General features: G+C 41.7%; 1 protein-coding gene across 1 annotated transcript; it reads left to right on the plus strand.

Annotated features, from left to right (window-relative positions):
* Window positions 1–231: 231 nt before the first annotated feature.
* Window positions 232–9473, plus strand: LOC311137872 (beta-1,4 N-acetylgalactosaminyltransferase 1-like; the record flags this gene model as incomplete). The annotated part of the gene is made up of 10 exons (XM_084172477.1): window positions 232–446; window positions 544–720; window positions 1018–1124; window positions 1696–1733; window positions 1877–2057; window positions 2194–2286; window positions 2432–2619; window positions 2850–2990; window positions 8456–8693; window positions 9256–9473. 10 exons carry the CDS (start codon window positions 232–234, stop codon window positions 9471–9473), a joined length of 1596 nt encoding a protein of 531 aa, XP_084028603.1.
* Window positions 9474–15764: the final 6291 nt, after the last annotated feature.

Below are 15764 nucleotides of genomic sequence, written 5' to 3' on the forward strand. Positions count from 1 at the left end.
ACAAATACAAAATTGTTTAGAAAGTGTTCAAATCAGATGTCATGTGATACTCTAAGCTGCCATTTACTGTATCTGAAGATAACCGAATCATGGCAGCATTCAATTCATCCAGCAATTAGGCTAATCTTGTCACCTCAGATATGGTCACATACTGTTGGACTTAACCACCAAAGCAGGTGGTGACCGCAGCGCGTCTCCTGTTTGTCCTTGTGTGCTGTGCCAGTTTTTAGGATGCGTTCCCTGAGGAAGACAGTGTTGTTGGCCATTGTGGCATCAGTGGTGTTGGTGGTGGCCCTCCTCCATTCTTGGCCCACCCGGGCCTACACCACCGTGGATGTCCGCCAGAGACCAGGGCCTGTAGTAGAGAGGCACCTGGAGGAGAGGCTCCCAGAACTGGACCACAGATCTGCCCACATCCCCTATCGCCTGAAGGAGAGTGTTGCAGGGTCAGTGTTTGAAATAAGGCCTTCTAAATAATTCCTATATTTTGTTTCATTGTCATTTAATTGATGGAATCCTATCGTCCCTTTCATCTCTCTCCAGTCTGTTGCCACGTAACGGGTGCATGTGTGAGGGTGAGAGTGGTGGCGTGAACCTGCCCTTTGGCCAGCTGCTGTTCCCACGGGTGTCGGCCCACCCCCTGCACACTGCTTTTGAGGCCTCTGAGCTGGAGGAGATGAAAAAACGGAGGGCCAAGGAGTACCAGGGCTTCAAGATGAGGTGAGAGCACAGGACTGTACACCAGCACAGAACTGAAAGGGAAGGACATCCCATATATCATCTTAGTTATTCCTTACACTAGGGGAAGTTGCTGTGTCTGTCCTTTCATGTGATTCAATTCAAAGCTTGTAAATTCTTAGGTTTAGGTTAAACTTGCTGTAGGTCTTTTGAAGGAGTGGATGTCAACATTACCCCAGCTTTGAAACAAATAGCGTAATAGAGTTCATGATGCTTCATTCTAGCTGTAATAGCTTTGAATACTGATTATTAACCTGATGTGTATCTGTCCCCCTCCAGGTCTCAGACTCCTGTAGATATGCTCATTGTGGCAGAGGCCAACAATCCTCTGCAGTACCCAACACAGGGGGTGGAAGTACGGCCGCTCAAAACCATCCTCATCCCAGGTCTGACTTATAACAGGGATTAGTTACTTTTTACCTTGATATAAACGAGAAGGTACCTTGATATTTAAAACCTAATTTGTAAAGGAAACCTGGTAAAATAAGGGAAGCACAGAAAGAGAAGTGTAGTTAGATGAAGCTACAAATTCAGGGAACGACTGTCCTCTTACAACAATATATATAAATAAAAGAAAACTCAAGCACAAGTAATCTTGACGCTTCCAACAATTTAATGGATCACCAACGTATCGGTCTCAAATTACCTTCATCAGGGTATTCTTACAGGGAGGTAAAACTCAGTATTTTAAAGAGACAGACAATAGGTGTTTCAACAATCTAACATGTACTTGTATTATTATTACACCCACTGACAACTACTATTTCTACCATTACCATTATTACTACCTTGATAACCTGCTGCTCTGGATGACTGTTTTAGAGCAGAGAATAGTATTTTGTTGCACAACCGAGAAAGTGTTTACTCCAGCTGACAGTTGATGTGGTGTATTTGGATTGGATTAACATCCAGCTGCTTAATCAAATATGCCAGTAAATTGATGTCAGATGTTTTCAGGACTTGCCTTACAAGACATTCCCAGAGAGCTGTACACAGTAAGTAGACTAATAACATTTGGTTTGAGTTATTATTTCCAGTACTATTCCATCTGTCTGGTCTTTGTCAATTAAAAAACATAATATTTCCTTACTGCTTTATCTTCTTTGTTCCCTGTCTCCTTAATTTTTTTCTTTCTTAGGTCAACTTCACCTCCACCCTGGGAGCGTTAAATGTGGCAGCGGAGGTTGAGGGGGTAAAGGTCAAAGGTGATGGGGAGATGCACATGACCCTGATGAGCAGCCTGCTGCCCAACCTGAACCGGCAGTTACAGTTTGTCTCCTACACCAACACACTGTTCCACCCTAGTACAGCAGACACAGGTGAGGCCAGACACATCTGACTTTCTGGTGGACTACTACTTTATTGGTTGTGTATATTATCAAAGACCTACGCCAAATACCGTCTGGAATAGATTTGTGGTAATGAGGTTGAAAATACTCTCACTATGTCTTTCAGTGCAGTTTGAGACAGAGGGACACCAAGCCATGTTCACCATCAAGATCCGTCATGGTGTAACTCCAAAACTCTACAACACGGGACCCAAAGGGGGTATGTCGACAAATATAACGGTCGACTGCATCTCACAACAGCACAACACTTACTAAAAAATAACCAAAATGACATCTGAGATGAATGTGTAACGTAAGTAATGTCAAAGACCCTAACTTTTTGTCTCTCTCTGTTCTCAATCTAGAATACAACATCAGTGCCCTTGTTACCATAGCAACCAAAACTTTCATGCGCTATGACAAGCTCCAAGATCTCATCGACAGCGTGCGACAATACTATCCCACTGTCACCATAGTAATAGCTGATGACAGCAAAAACCCCAAGACAGTCTCTGGCCCCTACATCGAACATTACATCATGCCATTTGGAAAGGTTTTTTTTAAACACTGCTGCCTCTTTAATGTATGGGAACCAGTGTACTTGTAAAGTATAGTTTTTGTCTAGCAATAACATTGTTTGCTTAAATAATACTTGACAGATGCCCTTCATTGAAAAGGTTGGGAAGGAATGTCAGCAATGTTCTTGAAAAAAATGTCCTTAGTTGTCCTATCACTGCTTTTGCTTCCTTTGTCCCACATCCTGTTCTCTGTCACAACAACTAGGGCTGGTTTGCAGGACGGAACCTAGCTGTTTCCCAGGTGACCACTAAGTATGTGCTGTGGGTGGATGATGACTTCATCTTCACAGCCAACACCAAGCTGGAGAAACTGGTGGACGTCCTGGAGAAGACCACCCTGGACCTGGTGAGGGGGCACAGGCCGTGCCATACTGTATTGCTGACCTGGGTTCAAATACTATTTGAAATCTTTCAAATACTTTGAGCATTTGTGTTAGCCTGCCTGAAGAGAGAGGGGTTTTCCCTTTTGAGACTTTTCAATTTGTTCCATTGCAACAGGTAAGCTCAATTAAGCACAGGTGCAGTATTTGAAATTATTTCAAGTAGTGTTTGAACCCAGGTCTGCTGTATTGCTGCTAAAGTAGTGATTTTAACACAGCATGGGACTGTTCAAACCACCCTCCTTTGATGATGGGTCTTTTGGGGGTGTGACATAATTTGCTGACCCTTATGGAAAAAACGTGATCTTGTGTGATCTCATGTGATCACGTAACAACATGTGAAGCAACATGTGATAACGTAAAACTATACATGACAACATGTTAGCACATGTGAGAACATGATCTCATGTGAAATTAATGTGAAATAAATGCGACAACATGGGGATGCAAAATCTCAACATTTGATAACATCAAACTACATGTGACAACATGTGAGCACGTGAAAACACAATCTCATGTAAAATACATGTGACAACATCGGGAGGCACATTTTTCAAATGTGATACCATGACTGATACTGTATTTTTTACAGCTAAATTAAAGTGTTAATGTGAAGGACAATATGATGCTGTATGCTGATAACTTGGGACTTAACCTCACTTGGGATTTGAACTCACAACCTCTTTGTTGCTAGCTACCTGAAGTTCCTGCTGCGCCACCAATTATGTGGATAAATTGAAGATTGGCTATATATTTATTGCTTAAAATACACTTCTGCACTTTGCCTAAAGTTGCAGTAAAAATAAAGTAAATATATACAAAAACATTGTATATTTCTATAAATTGACAATATGCTGCTGTATTCTGATTTCAATTACTGTAAAATCTTGTATAATTTTGTACTGTGACCAGAACTGGGACTTAGCCTTAAATGGGATTTGAACTCATAAACTCTGTTGGTAGCAACCTGGAATGTCCTGATACAGTGCAGCTACACCACCAGATCTGTGAGTGTGAAAGCATTATGGGCCACAGACTTTCTGCACTTTGCTTAAAGCTTCCCAGAATCAAGTAAATAATTGTCCAATTATCACCACCAACGTAACATTAACGTAAAACTCGAGGACACTTGGCGTTGTAGAGTATACATTAATTATTTGGGGATTAAACATCTTGGTTGGGAGTGCATCAATGTTTCATACTTATTGCTTGGAACATATAGTGCATTTGGAAAGTATTCAGACCCACTGACTTTTTCCACATTTTGTTACGTTACAGCCTTATTCTAAAATAGATTAAATAAAAAATGTCCTCATTAATCGACACACAATACCCCATAATGACAAAGCGAAAACAGGTTTTTAGAAGTGTTTGCAAATGTATAAAAAATAAAAAACAGATACATTATTTACATAAGTATTCAGACCCTTTGCTATGAGACTTGAAATTGAGCTCAGGTGCATCCTGTTTCCATTGATCATCCTTGAGATGTTTCTACAACTTGATTGGAGTCCACCTGTGTTAAATTCAATTGATTGGAAAGGCACACACCTGTCTATATAAGGTCCCACAGTTGACAGTGCATGTCAGAGCAGAAACCAAGCCATGAGGTTGAAGGAATTGTCCGAAGAGCTCCGAGACAGGATTGTGTCGAGGCACAGATCTGGGGAAGGGTACCAAAACATTTCTGCAGCATTGAAGGTCCCCAAGAACACAGTGGCCTCCATCATTCTTAAATGGAATAAGTTTAGAACCACCAAGTCTCTTCCTAGAGCTTGCCGCCCGGCCAAACTGAGCAATCAGGGGAGAAGGGGCTTAGTCAGGGAGGTGATCAAGAACCTGATGGTCACACTGACAGAGCTCCAGAGTTCCTCTGTGGAGATGGGAGAACCTTCCAGAAGGACAACCATCTCTGCAGCACTCCACCAATCAGACCTTTATGGTAGAGTGGCCAGACGGAAGCCACTCCTCAGTAGAAGGCACATGACAGCCCACTTGGAGTTTGCCAAAAGGCACCTAAAGGACTCTCAGACCATGAGAAACAAGATTTTCTGGTCTGATGAAACCAAGATCGAACTCTTTGGCCTGAATGCCAAGCAAGGAATACTGGCACCATCTCTACGGTGAAGCATGGTGGTGGCAGCATCATGCTGTGGGGATTTTTTCAGGAGCAGGGACTGTGAGACTAGTCAGGATCGAGGGAAAGATGAACGGAGCAAAGCACAGAGAGATCCTTGATGAAAACCTGCTCCAGAGCTCTCACCTTCCAACAACAGGACAACAACCCTAAGCACACAGCCAAGACAACGCAGGAGTGGCTTCGGGACAAGTCTCTGAATGTCTTTGAGTGGCCCAGCCAGAGCCCTGACTTGAACCCGATCGAACATCTCTGGAGAGACCTGAAAATAGCTGTGCAGCGATGCTCCCCACCCAACCTGACAGAGCTTGAGAGGATATGCAGAGAAGAATGGGAGAAACTCTCCAAATACAGGTGTGCCAAGCTTGTAGTGTCATACCCAAGAAGACTCGAGGCTGTAATCGCTGACAAAGGTGTCTTCAACAAAGTACTGAGTAAAGGGTCTGAATACTTATGTAAATGTAATATTTCAGTTTTTATTTTTTTATAAATTTGTCATTATGAAGTATTGTGTGTAGATTTGATGAGGGGAAAAAAACAATTGAATCCTTTTTAGAATAAGGCTGTAACGTAACAAAAATACTTTCCGAATGCACTAAACACAATGGTATGGTTAGGGTACACTAGTGTTCCCTGGGGTACAAAAAGGTCAAAGATGCACTTGAACTCACATGGTACAGTTTTGTACCTTGTAGGTATAATGGGACATTTTTCAACCTAATATTTTGAATATAAAGTACTGGTGGGGTTCATTAGCATATTTGGGGGCATGGTGAAATATTTGTGCGAACCGTCAGTGGAAGTGTTGTAGCAGTTTAAGTGTTTTGATTGTTATGCCAATGTAACTTAAGCACCACCTTTGACACTGTCTGTTCTGCACATTTTTCTATGGGATTCCGAGAAAATGTTTCTGTTTTAAAGCTAGTTTGCTGTAATTCTACACATTTTGCCATGGGGCGGAGAGAAGATTTAGCAATTTGATAACAAATTTCATGCAATTTTCTGGCAACAAGTTGCCATTAACTTACTGGAAAATGCACAATAACCTCTTTTACAATGCAGCTCATTACTGACGCATTCTCTTACATCAGGGATGGGCGCACTAAGATCCCCCCCATTCCTGTTGTAAGAGAATGTGCCAGTAATGAGCTGCACTATTGTGAGCTTATTGTGCATTTTCCAGTAAGTTAATGTTAACTTGTTGTCAGAAGTTGCTGTGAATTTGTCATTTCTTACCTGGTAATTACTAGTTAGTAAGTTATTGTAAAAATCACAGTAACTTACTGGCAAAACGTAGCCAGTAACCTACAGGAAAAATCCTTGAATTCACAACCTCTGGATTTGAGGTACACTGCCCTTTCTGCTACGCCACAAAGTCTGTAGCATTCTCATACACATTCAATACCTATAATACACCTCTGCACTTAGCAAAAGAGAGCCATCTGCACTGCTATTTTAGTTATTCTATCAGTTATTCTGACTATTCTCTCATCATTGATTACATTTACTTATTTCAGCAATTTGAGCTGTCTAATGTTGGTGGGGCATATTATCCTGGTTAAATGTTACACCTGAATCACTATGATAAATATAATAGTTTTTCTTGAGTGTATTTTTAACAAAGCTGAGATGTACTTTGAAGACCAAATGGTAGGAATACAGGTAAACATCAGTTATTGACACAGACATGGTGGCATAGCAGGATGATCAGAATGCTGTGAACCAAGAGGTTGTGAGTTCAAATCCCAGATAAGGACATGTTGAATAATAATTACAGTATAAATAAACATACACAATGTAGTCGTGTGTCAAATATGTAAGTTAAAATCACTGTGTGTATCATAATGACACATTTGTGTATGCAGGGCATCACCTGTGAAATCTCATGTTAAATATCATCACATGTGAAGTGTTCCAAAAACACATGGTTTAACATGATTTCACATGTGAAAATCCAGAAGTGAAATATCATATGTGTTACAAAAACTGGAAAAATACAGGACTAGTAAAGGCCCAGTGCACTATCTTTGGGGAAAAAATATGTTTCTCTAAAACTACTGCAGCACCCTCGGCACCCCTACTGTCCGCGGTTATGAGTGTTCGAAATAGTTATACTCTTTTAGTTAGTGGTGTCTGACATATTTTGCTAAGACATAATTCAACACTTTCTGTGCAACAGTCAATGCCAGTTCAGAAGCATTCTCCGGACTCTGAACACATTGTTACTCACTGGGAGCTACTCTGCAGAGCCAAAAACAGCTCCTACACGATTCAGCACATTCCGTCTTGGGTAGCATGAGGGAACACAATCCACACTCTAGTCGTTTTGCCAGACAGACACAACTTGAGTTCAATTAACGTTTTAAAATAATTTTGATTTACAGTTCATCATGAAAAGAGTATTGAAATAAACTATCCTAGCTGTCTTCTGAAGATGACAAATTAGGAAAATGTGGAAGAGGCGTTCCCCTCTGTTGATGTTGATGACCTAGCTAGCCACATCCTGTCTCTCGAACACGGTAGCTTTGCCTTTAAAAGCTACAAGTGCAATAAGATTGAATCCCGGCCTTGTTCTCTAGTTACAGAAGAAAACAAACTCGGACACAGACACAGATGCAAGCAATTTCACACTCTCCATCTCTCTCTCCCTCTTCTTCACCGATGCGTAAAGGCATATTCTTGCTTTGTAGCACATGCACACCACAGCAATATTAAGCATGCACAAAACACAAAGTAAAACACAAAAGCCCAAAAAGCTGACACCCACATGATGCTGGATGAAGGGGGTTTTGTATGGATCCCGATTCCCACTCAGATACCTTACTATGGGCTGGGGGAATAGAATAGACCTTGTGTACCATAGACTGGGACTCCAGCTCTTGAGAGGGAAGTCTATGGGTTACACATGTCAGCAGCTGGTCTGGTGGACACTTTGAATCAGTTATTTCTTCGGTCCACAAAAGCACAGACAGTAAAACATTGTGTCCTTTGGAAAAAATAAATGATCAAGGGAAAGGGGGATACCTAGTCAGTTGTACAACTGAATGCATTAAACTGAAATGTGTCTTCCGCATTTAACCCAACCCCTCGGTTTCCATTGGTTTCCTCGTATATCAAATCACTACAGCATGCACTCAATATCAATTTCAGACAATTGGGAGTATCCTTAATGTTTGTTTATGCATTGTACACACTACACAATATTTGTGAAAATCTGTGTTCAGTGCTTGATGTGTATGTGTGTGTCAGAATCAGTTAATGCAGTGTGTGTGTGTGTGTGTGTGTGTGATTTAGGTGGGTGGTGCAGTGCGGGAGGCCACAGGCTATACTGCCACCTACAGGCAGACCATCTCCATTGAGCCAGGGGAGGAGGAGGGTGACTGCCTGCACATGCGGAGGGCCTTCCACCACATCATCCAGGGCTTCCCAAACTGCGTGGTCACTGACGGGGTCATCAACTTCTTCCTGGCCCGCACAGACAAGGTCCAGCAGGTGGGCTTCGACCCCCGCCTGGCCAGAGTGGCCCACCTGGGTGAGTATGGCCCCAAACCCCAGCACCGCACAGGGTGTACCTGTCCACAACATCAACTGCACCAGTGGTTAAATTTAGCCGGAGCTACCCGGAGCTGGGCTCCTGCACCGTACTGGTTCAAAGAGGAGTAGGATAGAAAGTAGGATAAAAGTACTAACCCTAGCCTTAACCCTAGCTTCATGTCCACAATCTGGTTCAACCCTAGCCATAACCCTAACACTAATCCTGACATAACCCTAACCTTGTGTTCAACACTGGCTCAACCCTCATCCTAACCTCTCCAAATAGGGCTCCTCTACCTCTGTATTCCCAATTTCACCCCTGAGCTGCACCATCTACATTTGGAAGGAGGTCATATAGGTAACAGTACATTTGGATACTTGGGCACAAAACCCCTTTTTGCAGTCTTAATAGTCATTATCAGTTATCCAAAAGCTTGAGGAGGGAACAAAATAGCTTCTTCTCATGTTTGTTAGTTGCATTTGTTCATATAAATTGTGTGATACTTGAAGTGCCCTCAGCATAAAAACTAACTGCTCTGACCCCTTGGTTCTTGTCACAGAGTTTTTCATCGATGGCCTTGGCTCACTTCACGTGGGATCCTGTGATGATGTCATCGTCAATCACGCCACCAAGATCAAGCTTCCCTGGGTCAGCCAATCAGAGAGTGACAAGACTTACGCCAAGTTCCGCTACCCACCAGCCTCCTCGGACACAACACACACCAAAAACGGCCTCCTCTATTTTAAGAACCGCTTCCAGTGTTTGACTCACAATTAAATGTCCTGTTTTTTTACCTGTAGTTTCTCTTCTCGTTCAAGTTGCCAAAGAAGCCCTCGTCCAATGTGTCCCATCAGATAAGATTTTAGACAACCACATGACATGCTTCCCCTTAAAAACAACCTTGCTTGTTTCACTCTACAGGGATTGTCATTCAAACAGAGCAAAGCTGTAATTTCTCTTAACTTAATCATAATTGCTCTTCAGTTGTGTACTCTTGAATGTAAACTCAAGGTAGAGATCATTTTAAGGGGTTTACAGTGCATTCGGAAAGTATTCAGACCCCTTGACCTTTTCCACATTTTGTTACGTTACAGCCTTATTCTAAAATGGATTAAATAGTTTTTTTCCCCTCATCAACACATCTACACACAATTCCCCATAATGACAAAGCAAAAACAGGTTTTTAGAATTTTTGGGAAATTTATAAAAAATACAAAACTGAAATATCACATTTACAAAAGTATTCAGACCCTTTATTCAGTACTTTGTTGAAGCACCTTTGGCAGCGATTACAGCCTCTAGTCTTCTTGGGTATGACGCTACAAGCTTGACACAACTGTATTTGGGGAGTTTCTCCCATTCTTCTATGCAGATCTGTCAGGTTGGATGGGGAGCGTCGCTGCACAGCTAAGTTCAGCTGGGTTCAAGTTGGGCCACTCAAGGACATTCAGAGACTCGTCCCAAAGCCACTCCTGCGTTGTCTTGGCTGTGTGCTTAGGGTCGTTGTCCTGTTGGAAGGTGAACCTTCGCCCCAGTCTAAGGTCCTGAGCACTCTGGTGCAGGTTTTCATCAAGGATCTCTCTGTGCTTTGCTCCGTTCACCTTTCCCTCGATCCTGACTAGTCTCCCATTCCCTGCCGCTGAAAAACATCCCTACAGCATGATGCTGCCACCACCATGCTTCAACGTAGGGATGGTGCCAGGTTTCCTCCAGACGTGACGCTTGGCATTCAGGCCAAAGAGTTCAATCTTGGTTTCATCAGACCAGAGAGTCTGAGAGTCCTTTAGGTGCCTTTTGGCAAACTCCAAGCGGGCTGTCATGTGCCTTTTACTGAGGAGTTGCTTCCGTTTGGCCCCTCTACCATAAAGGCTTGATTGGTGGAGTGCTGCAGAGATTGTTGTCCTTCTGGAAGGTTCTCCCATCTCCACAGAGGAACTCTGGAGCTCTGTCAAAGTGACCATCGGGTTCTTGGTCACCTCCCTGACCAAGGCCCTTCTCCCCCGATTGCTCAGTTTGGCCGGGCGGCCAGCTCTAGGAAGAGTCTTGGTGGTTCCAAACTTCTTCCATTTAAGAATGATGGAGGCCACTGTGTTCTTAGGGATCTTCAGTGCTGCAGAAATGTTTTGGTACCCTTCCCAGATCTGTGCCTCGACACAATCCTGTCTCGGAGTTCTACGGACAATTCCTTCGGCCTCATGCCTTGGTTTTTGTTCTGACATGCACTGTCAACTGTGGGACCTTATATAGACAGGTGTGTGCCTTTCCGAATCATGTCCAATCAATTGAATTTACCACTGGTGGACTCCAATCAAGTTGTAGAAACATCTCAAGGATGATAAATGGAAACAGGATGCACCTGAGCTCAATTTCGAGTCTCATAGCAAAGGGTCTGAATACTTATGTAAATACAATTTATAAAGAGCTGTTTTCGCTTTGTCATTATGGGGTATTTTGTGTAGATTGATTGAATTTTATCAATTTTAGAATGAGGCTGTAACGTAACAAAATGTGGGAAAAGTCAAGGGGTCTGAATACTTTCCGAATGCGCTGTATGTGCATTTTGTGCCTCAAATCTTATCTCACGAGTCTCCACTGAGTCCTTTTGTTAAAGAGACAGAGAACAAAAAGATGCTGAATTCCTATCGATGGCAAAATTGGTTGACATTTAGGAAATGGAAGAAGAAGTAGCGTTTTACGCTTACAGGACTTAATGAGGCGAAAAGGTTTCCATACTGTTGCGACAAGATCAGAGGTGTGTGTACTCTGTCCTTCCCTTTGTACTATACCGTTTGAGCTGGACTGATCTCTATGGGTCAGGCAAATGGGGACTTAGGAGACTGAGGATAGGATTGACAGTCAGTCAGTAGAGAGGACACTTCTTAGCATGTGAGAATCTCTCAGACACAGCAGATGGAAGATGAACACATTCAAGACTCTAAATGTGTGGTTAATTCTCACTGGTTGGCTGTGTCACTGTCACCCCTGACTGGCCCATGCTTGAGGAGAATGATGCTCATCCATCTGATCTGGGATCTAACCTACGAGTAATATCCCTGTTTCTCCTGGTCTGCTGCTATATGTCTATCTGGGGTCTATCCCACTCTGTTTTCTACTCCAAGCATCATAAAAAGGAACGCTTCTGTCCATGCATGCCTTTGAATGGGAGTTGAGATTGATTGCATTTTTACAATGCCTTCAGAAAGTATTCATACCCCTTGACTAATTCCACATTTTGTTACAGCCTGAATTCAAAATGGATTAAATAGATTTTCTCACCCATCTACAGTACACACAATACCTCCTAATGACAAAGTGAAAACAACATGTTTTAAGACATTTCTGCACATATATTAAAAATGAAATACTGAAATACCAAATAACATAAATACATTTACATATCGTTGAAGTCGGAAGTTTACATACACTTAGGTTGGAGTCATTAAAACTCATTTTTCAAGCACTCCACAAATTTCTTGTTAATAAACTATAGTTTTGGCAAGTCGGTTAGGACATCTACTTTGTGCATGACACAAATAATTATTCCAAAATTGTTTACAGACAGATTGTTTCACATAATTCACTGTATCACAATTCCAGTGGGTCAGAAGTTTACATACACTAAGTTGACTATGCCTTTAAACAGCTTGGAAAATACCAGAAAAGGATGTCATGGCTTTAGAAGCTTCTGATAGGCTAATTGACATAATTTGAGTCAATTGGAGGTGTACCTGTGGATGTATTTCAAGGCCTACCTTCAAACTTAGTGCCTCTTTGCTTGACTGACGTCATGGGAAAATCTAAAGAAATCAGCCAAGACCTCAGAAAATAAATTGTAGACCTCCACAAGTCTGGTTCATCCTTGGGAGCAATTTCCAAACGCCTGAAGGTATCACGTTCATCTGTACAAACAATAGTACGCAAGTATAAACAACATGGGACCATGCAGCCGTCATACCGCTCAGAAAGGAGACGCGTTCTGTCTCCTAGAGAATCAATCCCAGAACAACAGAAAAGGACCTTGTGAAGATGCTGGAGGAAACAGGTACAAAAGTATCTATATCCACAGTAAAACTAGTCCTATATCGACATAACCTGAAAGGCCACTCAGCAAGGAAGAAGCCACTGCTCCAAAACCGCCATATAAAAGCCAGACTACGGTTTGCAACTGCACATGGGGACAAAGATCGTACTTTTTGGAGAAATGTCCTCTGGTCTGATGAAACAAAAATAGAACTGTTTGGCCATAATGACCATCGTTATGTTTGGATGAAAAAAGGGGGGTGCTTGCAAGCCGAAGAACACCATCCCAACCGTGAAGCACGGGGGGGTGGGGGGTGGGGGGGGGCAGCATCATGCTGTGGGGGTGCTTTGCTGCAGGAGGGACTGGTGCACTTCACAAAATAGATGGCATCATGAGGAAGGAAAATGATGTTGATATATTGAAGCAACATCTCAAGACATCAGTCTGAAAGTTAAAGCTTGGTCGCAAATGGGTCTTCCAAATGGACAATGACCCCAAGCATACTTCCAAAGTTGTGGCAAAATGGCTTAAGGACAACAAAGTCAAAGTATTGGAGTGGCCATCACAAGCCCTGACCTCAATCCTATAGAAAATGTGTGGGCAGAACTGAAAAGGCTTGCACGAGCAAGGAGGCCTACAAACCTGACTCAGTTACACCAGCTCTGTCAGGAGGAATGGGCCAAAATTCACCCAACTTATTGTGGGAAGCTTGTGGAAGGCTACCAATTTGACACAATTTAAAGGCAATGCTACCAAATACTAATTGAGTGTATGTACTTCTGACCCACTGGGAATGTGATGAAAGAAATAAAAGCTGAAATAAATAATTCTCTCTACTATTATTCTGACATTTCACATTCTTAAAATAAAGTGGTGATCCTAACTGACCTAAAACAGGGAATTTTTACTAGGATTAAATGTCATGAATTGTGAAAAACTGAGTTTAAATGTATTTGGCTAAGGTGTATGTAAACTTCCGACTTCAACTGTAAGTATTCACAACCCTGAGTCAGTAGTTTGTAGAAGCACCTTTGGCAGCGATTACAGCTGTGAGTCTTTCTGGGTATGTCTCTAAGAGCTTTCCACACATGGTTTGTGCAAATGTTGCCCATTATTCTTTTCAAAATTCTTCAAGCACTGTCAAATTGGTTGTTGATCATTGCTAGACAACCATTTTCAGGTCTTGCCATAGATTTTCAAGTAGATTTAAGTGAAAACTGTAACTCGGCCACATTCACTGTCTTCTTGGTAAGCATGTCCAGTGTAGATTTGGCATTGTGTTTTAGGTTATTGTCCTGCTGAAAGGTGTATTCATCATTGTCCTGCTGAAAGGTGAATTCATCTCCCAGTGTCTGGTGGAAAGCAGACTCAACCAGGTTTTTCTCTAGGATTTTGCGTGTGCTTAGCTCCATTCCATTTCTTTTTTATCCTGAAAAACTCCCCAGTCCTTAACGATAACATGATGCAGCCACCACTATGCTTGAAAATATGGAGAGTGGTACTCATTAATGTGTTGTATTGGATTTCCCCCAAATATAACACTTTGTTTTCAAGACAAAAAGTAAATTGCTTTGCCACATTTGCAGTATTACTTTAGTGCCTTGTTGCAAACAGTACACATGTTTTGGATTTTTAAAAATTCTGTTCAGGCTTCCTTCTTTTCACTCTGTCAATTGGGTTAGTATTGTGGAGTAACTACAATGTTGTTGATCCATCCTCAGTTTTCTCCTATCACAACCATTAAACTCTGTAACTGTTTTAAAATCACCATGGGCCTCCCTGAGTGGTTTCCTTCCTCTCTGGCAACTGAGTTAGGAAGGACGCCTGTATCTTTGTAGTGACTGGTTGTATTGATACACCATCTAGTGTCATTAATAACTTCACCCTGCTCAAAGGGATATTCAATGTCTTTTTTAAATTAATTTCTTTACCCATCTACCAATAGGTGCCCTTCTTTGCGAGGCATTTGAAAACCTCCCTGGTCTTTGTGGTTGAATCTGTGTTTGAAATGTACTGCCCAACTGAGGAACCTTACAAATAATTGTATGCATAGGGTACAGAGATGAGTTAGTCATTCAAAAATCATGTTAAACACTATATTGGCACACAGAGTCCATGCAACTTGTTAAGCACATTTGTACTCCTGAACTTATTTAGGCTTGCCATAACAAAGGGGTTGAATACTTATTGACTCCAGACATTTCAGCTTTTTCTTTTTAATTAATATGTACACATTTCTAAAAACATAATTCCATTTTGACATTATGGGGTATTGTGTGTAGGCCATTTTAAATTCAGGCTGTAACACAACAAAATGTGGAAAAAGTCAAGAGGTGTGAATACTTTCTGAAGGCACTATATACACTGCCTCGAACAGAAGGGTTGGTTTGACCAAAGTGCTCAATTCTATATGGAAAGAGTAATGGTAAGAATGACACGGTTTGAGTTTAGAGACTCGTTAAGGTAGAAACACTGTATGAATGAGTATAACACAGAAGGAAAAGTTTGGAGAGACAATGTTAGGATGACACATAGTGTGATGATATGAATGATAAAGAAATGGTCACAGTCACACCGAAGTACCAAGGCAGCAAAACATTTTATACTGACAATTCCTCTACCAAGGTTTGCATTTGTTATGAACTACCACTGCCAGAAATACATTAGATAACTTTTTATTTTGTCCTTTTTGAATAGAGGAATATTTTAAAACAGATAACATTTTGTGTGATATGTCGGCTTTAGATTTTTCTTGCCTGAAAGTGGATGTTTAACATTCAGTGAGATCTCAATTCAGTCAAACCCTGATTGCAGTAGACTATGTAGGCAGTAGCTCCTCTTCCATGAGTAATGTTTGTGACTAATACCAGATAGACTCCCCAAGCAGATGCTTCCAGTTTTCAGAATGAGAAGTGTTCTGCATGTATGTGGGGGCAGTAGTTTGTAAACAAAGACACTTCATAATGTAGGGTTTGATTGAATTCCACTCTCTGAGTTAAATTAGTTGAAGGGATTTGAACAGTGATTTCCATTGTTCAACTGATGAT

The sequence above is a fragment of the Coregonus lavaretus genome (genome assembly GCF_964263955.1).
Source record: "Coregonus lavaretus genome assembly, chromosome: 12".
NCBI lineage: Eukaryota > Metazoa > Chordata > Actinopteri > Salmoniformes > Salmonidae > Coregonus > Coregonus lavaretus.